Consider the following 23,920-nt stretch of genomic DNA (forward strand, 5'->3'; position numbering starts at 1 on the left):
AAGAAGTCATCTATTCTTGATTTCTTGAGACAGCTAGAGCTTTGTGCCTTGTGTAGTTTCTACGTTTTAAGAGCTTGTTCTGTGTAGCAGAAATAATACAATAAATGGGTTTAACCACATTTGTCTCAGCTAGACAGTCTGCTTTGTCAAAGATTGCTGGTACAACACAAACAAATTATGTGTTTGTAGTGCTTTTCAATGAAAGCCTATCTAACAGAGCGGAGATTGTGTTTCGGCAGCTGTAGATTTAATCTCGTACCTGTCAGTTAAAGCAGGCATTTCCTGAGCAGATAAGGGCTGGCTGCAGAGGGGGAAGCGGCCACAGCTGGACAAAGGGCCATTGTTACTGCCCGGAGCGCCAGCAGCGCCGAGCCCGCACTGCGCGCCGCGGCTGCGGCGGAGCCGCGGGAGAGACACAGAGAGAGACAGCGGCTCCTCCGCTGGCTGCTGGGGCTCCGAGCCCGAGGGATCAGCATCCCCCGCAAGGCATCCCCCTGGCCCAGGGGATCACCATCCCGGCCCAAGGGAGCAGCCCCCGAGGCAGGGAGGCAGCGCGGCTCGCAGCGGGCGCGGCGCCGCTCCACAGCCGGGCTCGCCAACCCCGCCAGCACCGCCAGCCCGGAGCGACAAACTGGGGAAAGGCGCACAATGGCAAGGCTGGCATTGCTGCCCCACCAGGGTCCTGTGCAGAAAGGGCAGCGCAGCAGTGTGTGTTCATATCTGAGCTATGGCTGCTGCTGGAATTTTAATACCTGAAGTTGGATAAGGAATACTCATTTTAAAGATTTCCTGATTCCCTGCCTTATTTTTCCATTTCTGATGGTTTTGTTCTTTGACGCTGTTTTTGTAGATTAATCATAAGTGCTGTGGAAGGTTGAGAAGCCCCTAGCATGCACTGGAGCGAACTGCTGTAGGAGGCACACGGGCTGTATGTGTGTCACTGGAAGTTTACAAACTCCGGTGCTCGCTCCCAAATTTGCAATAATTACCATGTACCAGCGGTGGCAATCACCTCAGTCATACTGTGCAAACACACCAGTTCCTTGGATGCTTTTCTGAGCAAAGATGGTCAGATCATGCCAAAATCTGAGGGATCCTAGGAAGAGATGGAACAAATTAATTTTTGCATGCAATCAGTATTCTGATTTGACTTTGATCTCTAGACACAGGAGTTTTCTGCATTAAGCTAGTTCTCCACATAATTGCCTGTGATAACCCTTTGTGTTTCGATCTAAACACTCCATAAACATCATATGATTTCTGGGAGTTATCTAGGTTACTATTCTGCATTAAATATCTTTCAAAAATATACAAGAGCAGGAATATTCTCACTGGATGTGAGTAACTCCTTTGACCTAGTCTCTTGAATATTATGCATTTAGGCTTGAGGAAAAATAGCAACACTTGCCGCTCCTTCTCTTTGAATTTATTCTTCTTTATTATAAATGCCAGTAGAAATCAACCACAGGACTGGGTGGAATGGGAAAAGTGTCTCCTTTTTGGACCTGTGCCTGACCTCCATTGTGTCCTGCCATTATGCAAGTGTTGGAGGGCTAAACTGTGCAGTCTGGCATGGACCAGCTCAAAACTGCCTCCTGATTTTCCAGCATGTTCTTGCTTAGCCCTAGCTCTGCACCTCGGGTGGCTCTTGGTACAATTGTGGGGTGAGATGTAAAGGTTTGCAAGCAGCAGATTGCAATGGAATTGCTTCCTATCCACCATGCATCGTCACTTCTGCCACTGGAAAAGAAATCCAGGCCTCTTTGAGGGTCCTCTTGTGTAACCTGTAGGTGTAATGCTCTCCCCTGAATGGATCTTTGAACTTGAATTAATTAATACTTGTAAAGTATGTAGTAGATCTAAGTGCTTGTAACCATTATAACATGGTTACGAATCTTGGAATATCAGTGAAAATATAGGAAGCTTTAGAAGGAATGTGCTATTCAGGACAAAATTCTTACCACAGTGAGGAAAATGACAGGATTCCCATTTTCATTGGTGCCCCCCGAATTTCAGATATATTCTATATTTGTTTTAATATGTTCTATTTTGTTGCATCTTCTTTTTTACCTCTACAGCGCAGAATGATTTTTGATCAGAGTCATTGAAAGATATTTTTTTTGCATTTATTCCTACTTCTGCTGGACATTCTCTCTAAAGTGAAAGATAATAATTCCTTTAGTAACCATCAGTTTTGTGGTTTGACATGATTTTTTTGTACTTTGAGGGAATTAGTTTCGTGTTAATAACTAGTGATGGTTAGTATTCGAAAAAAAGTATTCTGTCTTGAAAAGATGTGTGGGGAGCAACTCTGCCTGAAAGTAGCAATACCAAACACAAATTTTAAAGCATCCCTTGCTCTAAATATTTCCACCAACAGGAAATGTCAGTGTACTCCGAAAATCTTGCACATTTTGATATCACCATAAAAACATAGCTAATAAGGGATTTCTAACATAATTTATATTTAGATTTGAGCTGAAGTAATGGAGCTTTCGTGTATTAAAAATATCAACAAGTATCATTAGGCTGCAATATTTTTCTTATTTTGGCATGAATAAGACAAGGTGCAAATGAGAAACATACATCTTCACTAGTCTTTGGAAATATCTGAAATAATTGACTTGCTCAGTCTTCTGTGATGGCTTGGTGACCACTAACTGTGACAATTTGCATAATAGTCAACTCTTCACTTCTGTAGAGATAACTGTTTGTATCTGATTAAAATTAGGACTGTTTTAGTTCTCTTGACTTTTCCAGAAGTTGCAGTAATAGAGATTTGCTGTTATGCTTTAACCAAACAAATGCACACATGGGGATAACAATATGCTGAGTTTATGCAGATTTTACAACACAAATCTGAATAAAATACCCACTAATAGACCCTTAAGGAGTAATAAACACACATGAATTTTCCTTAGTTGCACTTTAAAGTGATTTTAACATACTACTAGACCTTAACAATAATATTTAATTGACAAGATTATGCATTTGTATGGATTGAAAAGGTGGTAGATCTCTAATTCCAAATGAACCATAAATTCACTTTTGCATAACATGTTTTATTTATTTCTCTATAGCAGAGATGTTCTCCATCCCTCCTAGTGAGAGTTTCTTAAAATACAGACAATTTAAATAGATTTAATTACCATTTATCATACTCCTAACTTCATGAGATCATCCTTAGTTGAATTCTGTATTTCCAGATAGTTAAAGAGCTAGGTAAAAACAGGGCAACATAATGAGAAGCTAATAGAAATGAAATGATATCTAGTGTTTGAAATGGTGGTGTTTTCAGTGATGTTGTCAGTATTTTTCTGTAGCTTCTTTCTTGATTTCCCAAGTAGATGGAATTTATTTCATTTCAAGTTTCAAAGTGGTGAGGAAAAAACATAATAAAAAATAAGGTTGCTCTGTTTTGCTGTATAATCATGGTTGCAATTTTCACATTAATGTTGCGACCACTGCAGTAGACTTAAATCTCCAAACCATGCTGATGCATTGGACAAATGGAAAAAAATGATAGGGGAAAAGAAAGAAAATAGCAGTTACAATCCCTTTACAAATTCAATAGTGGGCTACATATTTTTTCCATAGTATTTCCAGTCTGAAATGTTCTCACTTTGCAAGTCTATGGTATCTTTTTTACAGTTTATTTGCCAACACTTCCCCTGGGATCCCATTGGCAGACATTTTCTTTGTGGCTCATGTACTTCCACTGAGAGGAAACATTTTTCAATTAGACTGTAGATAATTAGATGGCAGATAAATTAGAACATAATATACCTCCCTATACAGACAGATCTCCAGCAGTTCTGCACTGCTAGCGGGAACAGAAAAGTTTCTGAATAATTTTCAATGTGGGAGCTATATGGACATGATTTTCAGTGTCCTAGCTGTGACACATAGTGGCTGGGGGATCATTTTGGGTGTTCTGGAGCCCAGTTTTCTCTAGCTGCCTTTCCTCATGCTGAGCCACAGGTGCTTCCTTGGGATTATTCACTAGAGGGGATTTCTCACTGAAGGGTTTAGGTCATGCATTACCTTTGCATCAGGGGATGTTGGGCATTGATAGCCATTAAGCCAAAGCCTGGGGAGTTTATCAGTTACATTTCTGAGGAAAAGGCTCAGCCACACTCACACACAAAGAGCCAGGTCCTTCACTACTGAACTGGACAGCTAACCCAGCCTTGAAGTCACTTTGCTTCACCAGAACAGCACAAATAAAACAGCCACACCATTCAGCTGTAACCAAAGATACTTAAAAAAATTATCATACAATTCCTCTGCAGTTTTCCTAAATAGATAATTTCTGGGACCATGAAAGGAGTCCAGAGCGGCATGAGCTCATTGTTATATTGGCAGAGTTGGAGAGGAGATTTAAGCTCAAACCTGCAGAAATCTTAGCATGTAGCTGCTTTTAACATTTACATAATCTCTCTGACTTTCACATACTAAGTTTTCATAAAAGAAGTCCCAACTTCTGTATGCAACGTGTTGTTTGTGTTCTTGCAGCATCCTCCAAACTGACTTAGTCAAAATAAAATTTAAATGATCAAAACTTTTAAAATTTCTTCTCTTGCAAAAAACAACCAAGCCCAACACTAGTTATTGAAATAAATAAAAATCTAACAGTGATATAAAAGTGACAGTGTCACATATTGCATAGAGACTATTTTAAATGCAGCTGAGGTAAATACATTTCCTATACAGGATATTTAAAATCTTGCACTAATAGGGCTGGGAGCACACACACTTCTTTCAGTGCCATTAAGACTTATTTTAAAATGAATCAACCTAAAATATAACCTGTTGAGCTATCAGTTATGGCCACTATGTTCTATCATACAAACATATTTTCAACAGTGTGAAAATGCACATCCTTACTTGATATATTGCTATTACCTGGAAATCTATTACACTATACTTTCTAAATGAGAGACAAGAAAATTTCCAACACATTTTTACTACAGAAATTCAAAGCTCAGTGAGGGCTTAAGAGGTCTTAGGAAGAAATTTTAATTGAATCTATGAAAAGTCTAAACCTCCCTGTGAACAGCTTAGGTTCTCAGAGCGGCTGCAGCAGCACACGAACAAAAGGTTCTGTTCATCCTGTACTTGGATGAAAAAGGTCAATTCAGTAAATTCAAAGATTGGTTTCTCAGCTAACTTGTGTTGGAGTAGTCTGTTAGAGTCAAAACACACCTCAAGATTTCCACAGTTTGAGAACAATCTAATTGGTTAAAGAAGGGGGTGGCAATGATTTTAAATAACAATGCTGGATTACTGTGGGTGATTAGAACATATTTAACCATTCACACTGCTTTATACTAGCGCTGGATGTAGTAAAAAAAAAAAAGCTTTAAAGAAGAGATAAAATATTAGAAATATGGCACTTTTGCTCTTTACTGAAGTAGATTGTGCAGAGAGGTGACTTTTGTGAAGTTTGATCTTCTAAGGGAGGAGGAATTCATCTGCCATTATAGGGTGGGATTACTTCTGCTCTTGGAACCTGTGATCCTCACAACTAAGCAAAAATGTGTGAGCTGCATCTTTGCTTGCAGTGCTGCCACCCTTTTCTCTGAATGTTTTTACTTCTCTGCTTGAAATGTTAGTTGTTGTGGAAGCAGCTTTGGTTTTTAAAGATAAAACTCTTCCTCCTCTTCAATCTCACTAAATGTGCTCCTTATCCAAGAGAGGCAGATCATTTTAATTCAAAGCATTATTTTTGTATAACATATCACTCTGGCTTACATTTTCCATGTAAAACACTAACTTTTAATGACTTTTTAACAAGGAGGATTGTTCAGCCAACTTCTGAGATTATCACTCCCAGAACTGTGGGACAAAGCACTGCAGATTTGCCCAGCTTATCAAACAGGCCACCAGCTTTTATTATTTCAGGGAGAATCAAATTGGAAGTTGTTTCTTGAGCTAATCAGGGCTGATTTGCTCTAAAGTTGCTTCCTGACTTAGATCTCAGGCAAGGAAGTGCTGTAATCAGTTCCCAAGGGCCGTCAGAGTTGTGATGGGATATTAAAGGAATGGTGCACTACCTTTAAAGTGTTCCCCAATCTTGGCAGATTTTTGTGTTTAACACAGTAAAACCTGAGCTGTTTGTATAGAAGCAAAGATTAATTTCATGAGGTAGCTTTATGTAAGAGTCGAATATACGTATTTGTGGTAGCAGAACTGAATTTTGGAGAGAATATATTTCAGTTTCCTCCAGGGCTTGTATATTCAGTTAAAAATACAGACTGGCAGAATTGTTCAAAATCAGACATTTACTACCCATCAAAAAAAAAAAAAGAGAGAGAGAGAGAAACCAAAACCAAAAAACAACCAACCCCCGCAAAAAACCCACTCAAAAAACACCCTCAAAAAACCCAAAAAACTCCATGAAAGAGAAAATGAGTCCCCCTGAGTGTCTCTGTTTGCATATTAGCCCATAGCACAGGCTCTGCCAAGTTACTCTCTGACTGACTGCTGCAGATGCTCTTTCTCAAGTATTCTGAGTGAGATCTTTAGTGCAAGTCTTTGGGGACAAACAATAGCACCTGTTCCTCACAAGATAGCAGCCCAGTTAGTCCATTCATGTATCTTTAATGAAGCTCTGGGGCAGATGGCAAAAGATGGCATCATCAACGACTCAGCACAGAGGAGACAAAAGGGGAAAGTGCCGATCCAACAATGCGCTATTTTTACGAATGGGAAGAGACAGAGTCAGAGTGTTTCTTGGGCATCTGCTCCCGTCTTGGTTTTCAGAAAGACCTGAGGAACATCTCAGCAATTAAAATTTCTGGGCATGTAGCCGATTTTATGAAGTACACCAATCAACCCCTCCTCCCAATTTCTCCCCTCTCAGTAAAATCAAGCCCATCATCTTCACAATAATAAAACTCTCAGGGGTAGAAATTGTCAAAAATTAAGGAGTTAACTGAATTTTTGGAATTAATTTTATATATTTAATAATTCAGTGATCAGTGATACTTTTACATTCTCTTCCTTTACAGTGCTCATTTGTGCTTTTCAGTTGACCTGTGCTGAAAATGGACACCTATGTATATAATAATTCTGTGTGAAACCAACACTCTCGTAGGAATGGTATTTCATATGTGCCAGAGGGAAGACCCGTGGGAGGGAATGGTGGCCTTTCAGTATGAGCTTTTTTCAGTCTGCATGAGTCTCTTAATTGTAAATCCAAACTTGCAACCTAAATGTAACCTTCAGTCAAAGTTATGCTGATTTATATAGACTGAAGACCTGCTCCTGAATTCAGACCAGGAAGAATAGCAGATAACCAGAACTTGAAATGGTAATTCTCCACACTTAAAGAAATACTTTTATTTGAGAGTTTAAACCAAATTTATACAGCTGAGTAGATCAAAATCTACAGGATTTGTTTTGCTGTGTTTTGAATTCTCTTTATGACACAATTGAGCGAGATATTGCTGTGGGTATGTTTGCACCTTCACTTAAACCACAGCACTCTGATTTCTTCTCTGTCTTGAGAAATTGTACTGAAGTCTTGTACCTTTGCAGCCCCATGTAAATACTTTATGTGGGGGATATTTCTTATGATTTTGGCTTCATTTGATTAGATATTAGGAACTACTTTTGCAAGTTGTATTGCACTGAATTTCTTCTAGTGCAGTTGCTGCTATCAGACAAAGCCTGTGGTTTTCCTTTGCCGTGCTCCTGTAGAACATAGTGTAGAATGTATAGAAACACCACACAGCAAAGCCAGCAACATTTTATCAGAGCTGAATGCCTGTTCTGGGCACATGGGGATCAACTCCAATCTGACCAAGTCTAATACATAACCTAAAACACACAACCAGGCTTACCTCAGCTAAAATGAGAGAAATAGCTGCTTAAAGCTAGTTTCTTTCACGCCCCAGTGCCATAGCAGTAATTGCACAAAGACCTTTTTATTATAAGTTGATTTTCCTGAGGAATGGATTCAAAAAATACTGTAAAGTGTTTATTTTTTGCTTGACCTTTATTAACCTCCATCTTAGGGCTTTCCCAAGAGAAGAGTTGTTGGTAAATTAACCCTCATAGAGACACACAGTAGCATTTCTGCACTGCATCAATGGTTGTGAAAGTAATGGAGATACGACAAGAAAATTTGGCGCTATTTAAACAATGTCATAGGTCAACATATGGGATTTGACCAAAAATGTTTTTTAGGAATTAAATACAAAAAATTGCTTGAAGTGTACTTTAAGTTTTTAGCAGTGTTTAATTCCACCGATTTATGGTATGATGAGGGATTTTTTTTTTCTGCCTAAACCCCCATTTTTCCTACATTTACCAGCTTTGATATATAAAGCATTATATGTTTACTCAACTGCTAATCAGAAAAATCATAGTCAAACCCTTGGATATGTCTGGGGTTAGGGAATGATGAATAAAAACTCCTTGAGATCCTAGCCAGTCTCTCTGGAACACAGGTACGGTAAATGAAGGAACTAGGAAATTACTGTGTGGATTTAACAGGCATCATCCTATCACATAATTCTCTGTATGTTGAATACAGTGCTAGTATAAGGAGAAGATTTTTTTTTTCCTTGTACATGTTTGTGGTTTTTCGATACATTTATTACGGTCAAATTAAATTTGATATAGTAGGTTTTGTTCTCAAATGGTCTCTGAATGCAGCTCCATAATTACCAAGCTATATGATGGTGCATAAAGCTATAAAACTGCTTAGACAGACAAGCAATTTATTTCTTATAGTGAGGTGTGTGTGGCAGAGTATGTTAGTTTGTTTTGTGTTGAAGCCTTAAATCTGATGAGTTGTGGTGTTGACTAGAAGACTCTTCAGTACTCTGGTGAGATTTTGAAATAACATATCCGAGTTGTTCGTGTTTATGTGAACAATACCATGTTGTAAGATCTCAGAATTAAAATTTCCCTAAGGTTACTAAAATCTGAACATCAAAGTGGGTACTGCGGTGTTAGATTGCTTCTAAATGCTCGTCACTGTGGAGTCTGCCACTAAAGATGAGAAAACTTGTGAAAAATTAATGGAAATACCACACTACTTTTAATACAAGAAACTTTGGTATGTTTTGTACCTTTTTTCCTCGTGCCAGGACAGGGAATACTAATTTAAAAAAATAAAATAAAATTAAGTAATAGAGAACCAGTAAGAAGCAGGGAAATGTGCAGTTCACCGAGACTGTTCCACCTTTGACACTGAGGGAAAACAATGTTTGTGAGGCTTTGATGTGATAATGTGAAGTTGGCAGGGATTGCATTAAGGTGAAGGTTCCGTGGGACTGTGTGAACGCAAGAACACTATCAGTGCTGGAGAAATACCTGTCAAGACAAATTTGTGCTATTTCTGATCAGAGGCTCTCTTCTGTTTAGCAGGTTCAGGGTCACATGCCTCCGCTCATGATCCCAATTTTTCCACACGACCAGCGGACACTGGCAGCAGCTGCTGCAGCCCAGCAGGGATTCCTCTTCCCCCCAGGAATAACATACAAGCCAGGTAAGCTCACAGGGATGTGAGGCTATTGCTACATTTTAAGACATTAGGGGTAGCTTCTTGTGAGATCTGTCTCACACAGATGATACTCAACAGGCGTAGCTGGTTGGAACTTTTGCAACTCCACTGGAAAAAATACTTCTGGATTGAAGGAGGTGGATGGACTATTGGTTATTGAACATCATGATTTTTTTAAGCCTAATGTCCACAAAGTCATTTGCTTTAAATATATGGCCCCCTTGCCTAGCAGTTTGCATCTGGTCTGCCCTATACAAAAGCTACATGTCTTTAATTAATTCTGTTATCTTCAGTATATTTGTGTTTTGTGGCAAAATTTTTACTCTTTTGTTTGATTTCAATCTGGTTAATAAAGGTTTTTTTTAGTTCAATTCCAGTCATCATTCAGACTCCTAACAGGTCACATAACCTTGCAGTGAAATATGTTTTGAGATGATTTAGCAAATGTTATGATTTCTTTCTTTTTTTCCTCTGAGTTTACAGGACTCCTGGGGAATTCAATTAGGGATATAATGGTTTGAAGCTACTTTCAGAGACTCCTTGTAAACAGGGCTTTAAATGTTTAAAGACACTTTGCCAAAGGAATTCAATGTAGGAAGATATTTAAGTAAATAAAAGTCAACCTTATTTTCATTTGTACATTCTTTGTAAGTGACCTCAGTCCAGAAGCAGCAACCTTATTTTGCTCATTAATAGTATTCTCTGTCAAGCTGCCTTTAGCATATTAACCTGATAACTAATAACTACAAAACCTAAATAACAGTTTATTTTTTAATTCATTAAATATGAAACACAAAGTAAAGCATTGATCCTTTTCCCACTGATGTTAGTGGTGCTTTTGCTGTTGACTGTGACAGGAACGAGGTCAAATCCAAAGTAAAGCCTCATAATAGATGATGTAAACAGCATGCTAATTAAAAGCCAGGTTGAACCTAGAATCTTCTCCAGCAAGTTTACTTAATATTAGATGAAGTGGGGCCAAGCAGGATTTCAGCAAGCATTTCCGTTTGTCCCACTCCCTTCTGTCTCTTTAGTCCAGAGATTTTCCTCTCTAAACACAGATTCTTTGTCTAGTTATCTTATTTTCAGGTTTTGAAATCCCCAAGTTGTTTTTCGATTTGACAAACTGGTTCACTGTATGCTGGAAGCAGTTCCTGGGGTTCTGAAAGGCACATGGCTCAGGATGGTACAGGATGAGGGTTGTTCACACCCATCACCACCTCACAGCAGTTAGGGACCAAAGACAAAGGATTGCCAGCTGTGGGAATTGCCTACAACGCCCTGGCTAAATCTTACTTCTCACAGGCAAGAGAAAGCACATGCTTTCCTTGGTTTTCCTATTTTAATCTGAGATGCTTTCTGAGTAGTGACTGTTAGTGACTAAGCTGATGGTTGTGCTGCCCCCTGAGAGGCGTTAGTTTCAATCATGTTGTGTTAATTTTGGCTCTGTAGACTTCTTGGTACAAAAACGACTTAGGAAGAGGAGTTACCAGCATGTTTTCCTGAACATGTCCAATTTTTTTGACTTGTTCTACAATGTTCCTCAATAGTACCTATCCAGCTTGATCCTATTGGCCTCCTAACAGGGGGTGATGCAGTTTTAGGGCATTTTCTTACTTGCCAGAATGCAGAAAGAGAGATGCTTAACAAAAGTTAGAAGAATGAAATGGGGGAAGAAGTCTAAGCCTAGATATCTTGAAATGCAGTGAGGCTGTTTGTTGGTGCTAGTGGTTTAATTCCAGATGGTGCTAGTAAAAGACCAGAAATCACAATGATATGATTATAACCAGTGGTTTTAAATAAATTATAATAGTTATGTCTTTAATATATATATTCTACTGCATGTAGATGTGGCAAAGGTAGGTGGGCAGGTCAGTTTTTGTCAGAGACATATCATGATTAAAAAAATGCTGTAACTACACTTGGTATTGATTAATTCCTATTTTTGGCACTCTCGGCACAGTAGTTAAGGAATTAATGAAACTGGAGATTAAGCTATACTCTTTCATAGAGAGGGTTCTTCAAAGTCATTTCTGAGGAATATTTATGAACTTGACTGCTACTACCTGTACTCTTCTACTTTTGTGAGAAATGAAACTTTCACCTGCAGAACTGTCAGTTTAGACTTGCTCGTACCTCTGAGGGAAGACAGGAGATGGATTAACCCTTCAGGCACCATTTCCTTGTAGGCTGCATGTTTCACTTCTATTTCATTTTGCTTCATTTGGACCTCAGCAAGACCGAGTTTTGACCCTGCCAGTTTTCCTTGACATTCAGAAAATACAGAGAGGCATTTCAATAATAGGAGCAGTGGGGAATAAGTACCTTTGAAACTGACTCTGTTATTTAGGGAACGTTGAATATTGTGTGCACAATTTGCTTTGCCTGCAAAACAGGCTAGATATAGGCTGGCTCCAGAGTGGGAGAAGTGCATCAGTGTTAGTGTGACAGGATAGCCAAGATGAGAAGTCCTGCCTTGGTGTACAAGCAGGGGTATGATTATGTGTCCATGTCCATGCAGAAATATCTTCCTGGGCTAAATTGGGAACCAATTTCATGGCTGTTTAGTTCAATGCCAAGGTAGCACTTACTGAGTACTGTTGCAGATTTGCACACAAATGCTAGGCCTTGAGGAATAAAATGGCATTCTTTAACAAAATAGAGTAGATTGTAAACTCAGCTGAAGGTTCTGGAGAAGAGAGGAGAATTTATTAGGTTCTGAGGCCCTTCCAGTAGAAGTCTTGCTGCTAATGAACTTCTGAGCTCAGCAAATGATTATGAGCAGAAAACTTAAGGACTTGCTGATATACAGCTATGATAAAACCTGACAGGAGAAACTTTTCCTTCTGCCTGGCAGAATCTATAGCATTGAAGTGGCTGTAACCCTCCCCCCCCAGTATTTTGGAGCTCTAGGAGGTGAAACAGGCCAAAGTTAGCAAGTGCTGATGACAAGTAATAATTGCATTAGAAAAAAAAATCCCCCAAAGTCCCATGCTTCCTTATGTATCTCAAAGTCATGTAATATAATTTTCCGGCATGGTAAGTACTAATTGAGAAATCAGAGCTGCATAGACCACCTAATTAATTTTTTATACATATTTCAGTATTTATACTGTATACCGGATTAATTAAAACTTTAGGGCGCTGTGCATCTCAAATGACTGTTGTGACTATTGACCTGCAGGCGTTTGACGAGCCTAGTGGAGTACCTGGTTGTGGGGGTTGCCACTTATTCCAGTGGGAAGCTGAGAGTGGCAGCTGTTAGGAAGCTAATACTTGCCCAGAGATGCTCTGCAGTTAATAGAATTATTTTGCATTCCGAGGAGAGCAAAGCAACTGTGCTGGCTTTCTGACTGTGACCACCACACTTACAGCTTGGAGCTGGTGGGCATCACGGGTGCCATTATACCTCCTCTCCCACTGCAATTTCCCCTTCATTTAACTAAACACACGCATCCAAAAAAACTTAGTGGGCTGGAGTATCCTTGAACGTGATTAGTGTGTCCCCATTAGTGCCCTGGGTCAGGAGGATAAGACAGTGAATAGGATGAGAAAGATGGATAAGGAAGGACAGTTCCCTCCTCCATTTTTCAGTGACTAAAGTATTACTTCAATCAAGTTTTGTGGCTGAGAGGGAACAGGGAAGCAGGATGATGATGGAGTAAGGGTATCAAGCAATGCTAGGTAGGAACCAGATCATAAGTTGTGCAGATCTCAAACAGAGCTATGGTTTACTCTAAGCAGAGTGGGAGTGCTGATGTCCATGCCAGTTGCATAGTGGCAGTCCATGAGACTTCAAAATATGTGATTGTTTCAACTTAAAAATGTCCTGCAAATATTTTGTATTGTACCCTTTCTTTACCACGTCTGGGAAGTATCTCTGAAAAAGATTATTGAAAATAAAGACATGGAGTAGACTCATTTTAGACAGGTTTGTTGAGTGATAAGCTGCAGTGACTGTATTTTCAAAGCCTTTTTTCATATTTCATAAATGAACAATATAAAGCCCATGATTAGAGTAGCCAAGAAACAGCCCCTATCTACCTACATAGGTCATTCAGCTTTATGCACACAAATAATTTACAAGAGATTTTGCTACACTGCAATGCAGTGTGAAAATGGAAGCTGTTTTCCTAGGCTGGTGACAGAAACAGAGTCAACCTTTTGGTCTGATTCTGTTTCTTGTTGCACTGGGGCAAGTCAGAGAAAGTAATATTGTTAAGGAAAGCATGACAAACAAAACTGTCAGGCTTATTGTCATCAGGCTGGACATTCCAATACTGTGAAATATCTGTCATCAAACTAATTAAACTCCTTGATTACTGTAGCTAATCCACATAGCTCACATAATCTTAGATGTGCTGGATTTCTCTGATATCCGACATTGCAATTTCCATTTGAAATAGGTCTTTCAGAAGTTCTTCCTAAAGCTCTAAGGTGGTTTAGATTTTCCATATCTAAGTATTCTTTTTTTCAGGTAAGTTAGTAGGCTGCTCGTCCTCCTGGCAGGTGAAAACAGGAAGCACACACCAAATTCACTGTGTACTTGCTTGGCTGTGTGTCTTTGGCATGGTTTCATGAGTCCCTTTTCTAATGGAAATTCCCCAGGACTGAGTTAAAGGCTGTCATGTGTCCCCTGTTGGGTTTTACTGGTTGGAACAAGGACTTTGTAACTTCAGGATTTGTTGTAGCAATCCTATGTGCCCCAGTCCTAAATATTGATGCAAAAGCTGGAAAAGGTTGTGGGCATCTGGACATTGTCAGGTAGGACTTTGTACAGAAATGTGCAAATTTCATAACTTCATCTCTTCATCCAAGACAAAAAGAAACATTTACATTATTTCTGTGTAGAATAACACAGCACAATTGCTCACTGCTTTTATTCATTTGGAAATGTTGCTCAACCTGACAAACGAAACAGAAGTCTGGCATAATTTTCCATGGCTTGTAAACACCAATTTATATATAAACAACAGCAGCCAAATGTAAATAGACAATCAGCACAGCAAGGAGATTGAAAAGATCAGTTTGCAAAACATGACAGATTTTCTTCTTCCAGCATTCTTCTCACTCCTGGTTATCAAAGGCCAGCACGCACCAGTACCTAAGGCAGACCTGTTTGAACATGTTCTCCTGCCTTTTGCACAGATTTAAAAGAATGGATCCTCACGCAAGCATTCCAAATTGAGAAACAAATTTGAAAAAAATTACTACAATACATTGACTGATTTCTCGCCAAGACAGCCATGGAGGAGCTGCTTGATCCATTCTTGCACCGAGAAAATGAGAGGGGGAAATATGTACCTCTGTAATTAAAAATTTAAACCAGAGCATTCCTTGCATGCTCAGTTTGCTCAAGGGAGAAAGAAGTACCTTTGCTCTGCTTTTACTCCTCGGTGTCAACAAAGTACTCCAGAGCTGAAGGAGTATTAATTTTTCTTCTCAGCACAAAGATGCTGCTGACATACCAGGACTTAGCCATGATTTAACACATTAAAATGAGGGCAAAAAGGGACAGTATTGGGTTTTAATAACAGATAAATGGCATAACTCTATGATTCTTCTTCTTCCTGCAACAAAAGAGAGCACTGTAGCCAGCAGGTGAGCAAGAGAACACTACAGGGTGTGGTGAAGATACTATTAAATTAACTGTGAAGCCAAAAACTCTGTGTGTGTGCGCGTGTGCGCATGTGAGTATAAAATATCTGGCTATTTCAAACCATAGGAGCATGACAGCTGTGAAAAAGGAGTGCCGCAGGGAATTCTTTCAGAGTTTAGTTTTTTTTAAAATATGTTTGACATGGAAAATGTTTTAGTACAAATAAAGCAACTGGTATTGAACTTAAAAAGTGTATGTGGAGGGGGAGGGAGAAAGAAGAGATTGCTGTGTGGAACAGGGATGAATTATTCATGATATTTAAAGAAAGAATGCCTCCAAAATGTTCTGCAAGGCAGTCCATGCTGATAAGTCGGATGGTTATTTTCCCCCCCATTTAAAGCATCATTAATTCAACATCTTTGTGATTTTTGTAAAAAAAATACCTTGTAAGATATTTCTGAAAGAAGCATTATTTAACTTAGATTAGGATCTTATTTTTTCGAATAATTTCATAGAAATATCAAAGAAATGAGTGGAATTATTTAACCATAAAGAGACAGCTTAAGAAAATAATCTAGAAGTCTTTATTGTTGGTCTTGTTTTTTAAAGAAAAAGAACCCCAACATTGTTGCACACTAAAATCAACCTCATGGAATGGGGAAAATAAGAGGAGATATTTTGAACATTGCTCCATAGGACACCAGTACAATATAGTGTTAGTGAATGCATTGTAGCAGAGCTCCATATGCAATCAGAATCCAATTGTTACTGGACTGTGTACAAGCACATACTGTGCTCAATGGCCTGATGAGGTATTATGGATATGATGCAAAGAGACCTTGTGGATTAGACATGTAGAATTTATTAAAAACGTGAAACAACTGAACATTTTAACTGAACTGGATGCAGTAGAACTTCAAGTGGTAAAGAGAAAGAGTTCCGAGGAATCTGGTGACTGCAAAGACTTCAGTTATTATTTTTTACTTGATGGGGTTAACAAAAAAAAAAATCTAGTTCTTGGAATGTCCTGATTATATTATGCTGGATTTCTGTATTTTCCCTTATTGCTACATTCTACTTTCAGCATGGAAGAGTTTGAGTAAAATAGACTGATTATTGTAAAAATATCTAAAAACCATACACCCTGTTAAAATGTAGTTTGCAGATAGTATATAACACTGATTTTAAATAAGTAGCTGGAGCCAAAGTGATATTCCATTAAATCACAGTTCCTTGTCCATCACTGTATTCATTTTTGTATTGGAGATTGCACTGCTAAGCTATTTCAGCCTTCTTACCTTGACTAAGAGTCCAAATGGCACTGTGTGTTGCACATCTATGGGAACACCCATAGACATGCTATAAGTCATCATGTTACAATAACTAATTTGGAAATTTTAGTACTTGAATCTTCGTGTAACTGGGTCCCTGTTTTTCTCTACAATTACCTTGAAGGAATTATCCCAAGACAGAGAACCCCAAAGCAAAACAAGAAACCTCAACCCTGTGTTGAGCCAGCTGGCTACCTGTCCCAGGAGCCACTTGGCACCAAAAAGAAATTACCCTGCATTAAACAGCACTGATGTTTCTTGGGCTAGAACAGATTTTATTTTTTTTAAGGAAAATGTGGTGAAATCTCTTTTTTTTTTCCTCTGGGAGCCACTGGGGTTTCCTGGGGTATCTTATCTATGTGTCTGTGGTTGCAAGACCCATTTTGTGCCCAGGCTTCCACTCTTGATTTGAACATTAGCTTTTGAAAATGAAAATCACGAGTATCATATTTATGTTTTGCCAGTTTGCCTACCAGCTATCTGCTAACAAAAAAAAGTTCCAAGGGAGCATGGCAAGTCCGTGCCCAGCGAAGCCTTTTGTTTTTGCAGATGTTTAGGCTTAGAGGAGTGCTGTGGAGCACAGGCAATCCTAGGGCCGTGTTTGCACTTGTCTGCTGCTATTCTCTGCTCATTGTCTGAACCTGCACGCATTGTTCTCCCGACAGGTGATAACTACCCTGTGCAGTTCATTCCATCAACAATGGCAGCTGCTGCTGCTTCTGGACTCAGCCCTTTACAGCTCCAGGTATGTGCCAGAACAAAAAAATGTGGGATCGAAGCCAACATTTTAGGGGAAAACTGCTAACCAGCTGTATGCTAAATAATAGCCTGAATGTTAAATAATTTTTGAGCACAGCCCAGGAGGATTAACACCTTATGTACTTACAATACAGCAACCTGCAACCAACCTTGATACTGTGAGTGAAAGACATTGTTCTGTGTGTTTTATATTGGCAGTTAATGGTATTTTTTTTAATTTATATGAACAGTTGATGGGAGATAAGTTCAAAGATCCTTTTGTACTTTATTTTCATGTGGTCGCTCCTCTGTAGCTGCAATGCACTACCTATAATTGGAGCAGTCAGTGTATCCAAACAAAAGTGCGTTATTGGGTTTTTCTTTTTTCCTTTTTTCTTTTTTTAACTGTGTGATGCTGACAATACAATAAATTGCAAACTCTTTTAGCTTCTGTATTTAGGTAATCTCAACCTTTCTGTGCATTAAGCTGGTCAGAAGCCAAGCATGGTTAGGAGACTTAGTTTGGCCATTTATTTATTTCTTGGCACATATAGAATGAAATGTTGTGAAAGAAAGATTTATGTGCCATATTATTAGCTAGCTTCTTGTGGCAAGAAGTTTTTAATTTCAGAAGAAAAGACACAACAATGTCATAAATAATGAAGAAACAGTCAAAAGCTTTCAGAGTTAAAATGTGTGGAAAGAAAGTGACAGTGAACATGAGAGGAAAGGCCATTAAAGATGCATGTAACTATTTGCAAGTAAACCTTTGAAACCCCTATTTGAGTTAGGTTAGAGTCGGGTTCACAAGCAAAGTAGGAATAAATTGTGCCCAGAGTAGCAAACTATTGCCATGCTAATATCTATATATCTACTTTCACCCTTCTGTGATTATGTCATTTTCCAGAGAAACCAAAGCAAATTAAAAATCCTTTCCTCTTTACGCTATGATGATATTCTTGCCAAATTAACTTCGGATAAGCGAAAATGGGACCAAAACTTGTTCGTTGACCACTGTTCATTGGTGGTCCAGAGCTGGCAAGAAAGATTCCTTGAACTTAGGTTAAGACTGTACCTGGGACAGGATTGAAACCAAAGGGAAGTTTCTCAAAAGGAAAAATAGCAGGTATCTTTTGAAAGCCATTATTTGACTACTCATTGAAGCAAAAGTCTCATTAGCTTTAGTTGGGAAAATACTGCAGAAATCAGCTTTGTGAGTAGAGAGACTATTTTTGCTAGCTTGGAAATGCACTAAAACAAATAGCCTACACAAGACTGCAAGGCAGGAAAGGATGAAAACTGTTCAGCTGTCAAAGAAATGGGATCTAAACCACAGACATTCCTGCTTCTTCTCTTTTACATGATCCATTTGTAACTTGACCCACATATTTGCACATCAGACTTGATCTGAACCTACAGCAATAATGCATTTTCATTAATTTGCAGAAATGAGTTGTTAAACACAACGAGAACAATTAGAAAGAAAATAACCAGCAAAAATGTGTGCTAGTAAATTCCAAAACATTCAGGCTTGGGGGCCTGAATTTCCATTTAGATATATTTGCTGTAGAAAACTTTTTTGTTTGTTTGTTTCCCCCCTTTACAATTCTATTTGAATTTCATCTCTATGGGATTTCACAACCTTTAATGTTTCATGGTTATAAGAGCTTAAATAACAGAGCACTTAACCTTCAGCTGATACCTGCTCATCAGATTGTTAAAGTGCCTGAACTAAATTTTATTTACTCCTACTATTAGTTTTCTCTTTGTGTCAATTCTCTGTGTTCCCTAAATGAGCACTTATTTGGGCGTGTTTGTTGGAGAGAATTTGTTCTTATACCTGATGCGTCATGAACACTGTTAGGGGTGTAGCATTTCAGCTCATTTTTCCATCTTTGCTTCCCTTCCCCCTTCTTTCTCTGTTCTGCTTCCTTTCTTCCATGCACCCCACCCACTTATTTATTTACATGAATGCTGTGACCATGGTATCTGAGTATTTCCCAAGTGCTTAAAAATACTGATCACAAAACTAATCTCTGTTCCTTTCAGCCAGTGGGAGAAATAGCTAATTTATTTGCAGGTTTGGTTTTGTTTCTACATGTGAGTGTGTATATAATATTCATGTTTGGATATTATTTCCCTGGGGAGGGAAAGCTATGTCAAGTAAAAGAGTTTTGCAGTAGCTCTAACATTTCAACTTTACCAGGGCATTATTAATAATTCCAAAATTATTTTCTATAATCTGTATCCCACGAAGGAAATTCTTCCAGCTTCAATCTTGTAATCTCCCCCCTTTTTTCACTTATATTTTCTTTTATTTGGATGATCATGCTCCAGGTAGGAGGTAGCAGCAAATTTATGTTCTCATCTTCCTGTGTGTTAGGGCAACTTCTATGCAAGCTCTGAATCTAATAGCACAGAGAACCCTTTTTTACCAGGTGCATCATGTAATGATAGCAATTATTTCATAGAGGATGTTTCTCCAGTGGGCAATTGCTAATTAATGATTTGACGGTCTTATTCAAGCTATTAGCACATTGTTATTAAAATGTACTTTCTCTGAATTCTATATCTGTTTTCATCAGTTGATTATGTATCTCCAGGAGTGCAAAAAACTTTACTGAAATAATACACAGTAGTTTCTCAAGTAACTAGTTTCACTTTCATGTGTTGTGCGGTAAAAAAAAAAAAAGAAAGAAAAATATAGTTCTCCTTCAGCAACAGACCAGTTTGATCCATCTTCTCTTTACATTTTTGATCACATTGATCAGCTCATGGTAAATACCATTAATATTCACTTGTAGCTTTCAGTATCCTGAAATGAAATAGTAGCTACCACACTTTTATGCCAGTCCAGGCTCCTGAATTGGTGGCTTGCTCTGCTTTAGATTGAAACCAAATAGTTTCTTTTGATCTGTATCCTAATCTCATGAAGGTGTCATTGATGATGTTGTTGACAAAAAGACTTAAAACTCTGTGTTCCATACTTCCCATTGACATCTCAGCCCCATCTCACCAGTTTCCTCAACAAATCAGCCAAAAGTTTAAATATGCATGATAGGACGAAGCCTTGGTAGGACTCTTGTCATGAGAGGGGATCTAGATGATGAGGGAACAGTTCTCTAGGTATAGTCTGATCTGAAAAAAAAAAAACATTTCTGTTCATCTCTCCAGCCCCAAACAATTTGTGAGTGAATAGTTTGCAGATTTATTACTAAACACACCTGTGGCATAGTGGTGTGTGAAACAGTTCTGATACCTGTGTGTAACAAAAGCTTCTTGCTTTAATTAATCACTATGATCTGTAAAACCTGTTGATAATTTTCCTTTTGCTCCTTTTAGCATTCACTTTCTCTGAAGTTTCCCCCCTTTTCCATTTCTCTGAATTTTTTTCCCAACTTGTCAAATGGTTGCACTGATATTAACTGATCCTAGAGATGTGTGACCAGCAATCTTGCTAAATGAGTGGGCTTGATCACTAAATGGGTTTTCCCAGCTCTGATGCCACTGGTAGCAGTAACCTAATTACTGGGAAGTCACAGTGGTGGCAGAGGTGGCACCTGTATGTCCTTACTTTCAAACAAAGAATGTTACTATATGCCCTTTAGTGTTTAAAACCGGCCCTGCCTTCATTCTTGCATATTTCTACAAAGCTGTCTAGGAGATAAATAAGGAAGTGTCGCAACTCTCTCAACCACGACTGATAAACTGTTGATAGAAATGGAAGCATTACAATGATGCTAGCTGGAGTTATTCCTAAACAAAGTGAGCTCTAGGAAAAAAAAGCAAAACAAAAAGGCTTTCGTCCATAACTCTTTCCCCAAACTATTTGTGTAATTTGTCCTTCAGAATTTATCGCTTATAACACTAATGAGCCTTGGCAAATCTTGACTATAGTTGCAGCTGTGTTCTTGAAACCTGAAGTTTTTATAATGCAGTTTAGAAAAAAAAAAAAAGAGAAAATTTTAGCTAAACACACATTTGCCTATTTCTTTTCTGCCCTCCCATCTCATCCTGCTCCTCCATACTCTGTTCTAGTTGCAGACAGAATAAATGACCTTTTTTTATACTGCTGGGTGCAGATCCAGTGTACTGCTGAAGCATTGCATAGCCTGCCTCAGGGGCACAATATTAGTAGAGGGAAGGCCAAAGAATGCTATTTTTAGTTGAACAGTTCAGCAGATGGAGGCATGAATACTCATATATCTGAAGGTTGAGGGGTTTGAACCATTAATTTTGATAATGTATTTAACCCTGGGAACAATCAGAAACTGTAACTCCAAGGTTACAATGCTTTTGACCTTTAGAGAACAGAGGGCACTTGGTACAGTAAACAATATATTACATTTCTACTTATTCCAATTCTCTCACACGTATAAATTTCAGGGCATAGTTGACATTTGCTTTCCTCAGCTATTTTAGTGCTGGTCCTCAAAGTAAGTCAAGAAGAATGTGCAGGAAAGAGGCCAATGTAATGCGACAGTCATGTAAATATGGCCTTTAAATAGCTAAGTTGTTAAACGTGGCCCTTTGTGAAGAAATATTATTCTCAGGAACCAGAATCTGGGTGACTTATTGTTTCAATGAAGAAGTTGTTTTAGTGGCCGGCTGCTCTTGCAGAGTCTCCTCTGTATCTTGGAACCTTAGCACGATTTTTCAGCGGGGCTGATGTGATCTGAGCTCACACTGGAGGTGATTTGGTCCCACTCTGGTACCACATCATGCAAAGTGATGTACCTGCCTTATGTCTTACTAAATGATGCATGCTCCTCTTCAACAAATATAGCAGTTAAATATCACGCAGCTTAACTATTTCTAATTAAAATATCTCCATGTGTCAGCATATTGGTAATGTATTATTTTAATCCATTTATTTTGTTTATGAAACAGTGACATATGTTTAGATTGTGAAATATATGAGCCTTAAAAATCACTTTATTGAAGAAAATTAATTTCTACAATGCTGTCTCAGTAATGTGTTCACTCACCCAGTCAGTCACTGGCAGGGCTGCCAGTCTTAATGTTGGTTAGACACAGTTTAACAGTTTTATCTGACATAACACTCTCGGATGTAGGCAATAATAATTTTTTCAAATGCGAAAACCCGTGTGTTTTTCCATTTTCTTTCTTCCTTCCTTCCTTTTTTTCCCCCCTTTTTTTAACACAGCGAAGAATGGGGATTGGGTAAATGTGAGAGGTATTTGGTGAGACCAATAAAAATTAAAAACAGCTAGTTACCTTTTCAAAGTTAGACACTGTAATTTGTTTGTCAGCGGGTAGATGTTTGGGTCAGCACTGTGAGTGAGTGACTGTCAGCGGGAATTCCTACAAGACAAGTAATTTCCCTCAATGTATTACTGACAGATTGCTCACTTCTTCGAATCACTAGAGAAAACAAACTTAATATTGTTACAGGCAGAGTTTCTGTCTTCATTAGCCTTATAGAATGATTTTATCTAGCATTCAAAGACTACTGAGCTCTAGGTGGACATATTTTAACAGAATGTTCCTTATTATGATACAGTGAATAGTGGTCTAAATTAAGGGGATGGTGTGTGCAAATTTCAGCATATGGAAGTAGTAAATTACATATTTTGGTCCCTTTTCTTATGTAGAAATTTAGGTTGTAGCAGAAAAAGGAGAGAGGTCGAAAGAAGATTTTATTAAGGCTCTGAGAGACCATGCATGCCCTTTAATGGAAATAAAATTAAAAATATGCCAACCTTGCAATACTCAGGAAAATTTAATTAAAATCAATGAAATAGTTATACTTGTGCCTTTCCCTACTTGAATGTTTATGTCTCTGTATGTAATATCTGTGTTATCAAGTTGAATTATATCAGTGGCAGTATCAATGAAAATGATGTCATGGAGTCAGTATTTTACCATATGACCTCCTTTCTCTGCAGAATTTCTCAGTACTCCGTCTTCTCCTACTCCTTCTCATCTTTAGCCTTGAATTATCTGGCAAAGGGATTTTCATCAGGAAAGGACAGCCCATCAAAATTGAGACTTTTTTGCAGTAAAATATCACTTATAATGAATTTTTTCCCAGGAGGATTTTCCTAGCTCCCCCAGCAATCTCATAGGGAAAAGGAGTCTCCCTTTTATCTTCTAGTTGGCAAAAATGGACAGACAAACAAACAAACAGAGCCATTAGCTAGAGTAATCAGCCTGGTACAGCAGCATTGCAGCTGCAAGAGCCTTTTCTCACCCATTTCATGCCCTGCACCTCCAATAACTGCTTCAAACAGCGTGTCTTTGTTAGACTCCTTCTTGCTTAGTGGAACAGTGTCACATTATTTAATAAAAAATTGATAGCAGTGTTTAAGAAAGAGACTGTTCCTGTAGTCTGCAGCAGTTCTAGGCAAACCCAGGTCCATTCCTGGGCTAGTGTTTCCTCCCACTGCAGGAAGGACAGTGGCCACTGGACTGGCACCCAGCCTGGCTCAGCTCTCTTTCTGTTCCCTTCAGATGCCCAAGCCCTCCTCCACCTTGGGAGGGCTCCTCTCCTGCTCTCCTCTCCTAAGAGGGAAGAATTTTCAGTCTGGCAGCTAGGGATCAGGCTCTGGCACGATTCCCACCTTTTGCACCCTTAGATCTCACCAAGCAGGACAGCTGCCTTCCAGGCCCATATGCTGTTCCAGGGAGAATTTACCATTGAGATCCCAAATGGCACAGACATCAACTCACTTATCAGGGAACTTGTATGTTTAAAAGGATATTGTGCTTATA

The 23,920-nt window shown here is 38.7% G+C and overlaps 1 protein-coding gene across 8 annotated transcripts in view; it reads left to right on the forward strand.

Moving 5' to 3' along the window:
• Positions 1–23,920, forward strand: part of SOX6 (SRY-box transcription factor 6) — a 370,558-nt gene that overhangs the window by 262,838 nt on the left and 83,800 nt on the right. For 6 of the 8 annotated variants that reach the window (XM_033062597.1, XM_033062598.1, XM_033062599.1 and 3 more), the window contains 2 exons: positions 9,379–9,502; positions 17,113–17,192. In XM_033062597.1, the coding sequence (XP_032918488.1) occupies positions 9,379–9,502; positions 17,113–17,192 (204 nt within the window). The remainder of the gene's footprint in view (positions 1–9,378; positions 9,503–17,112; positions 17,193–23,920) is intronic. The other 2 variants (XM_033062594.1, XM_033062596.1) reach the window with 1 other exon arrangement.

This window comes from Catharus ustulatus, chromosome 6 (genome assembly GCF_009819885.2).
Source record: "Catharus ustulatus isolate bCatUst1 chromosome 6, bCatUst1.pri.v2, whole genome shotgun sequence".
Lineage (NCBI taxonomy): Eukaryota > Metazoa > Chordata > Aves > Passeriformes > Turdidae > Catharus > Catharus ustulatus.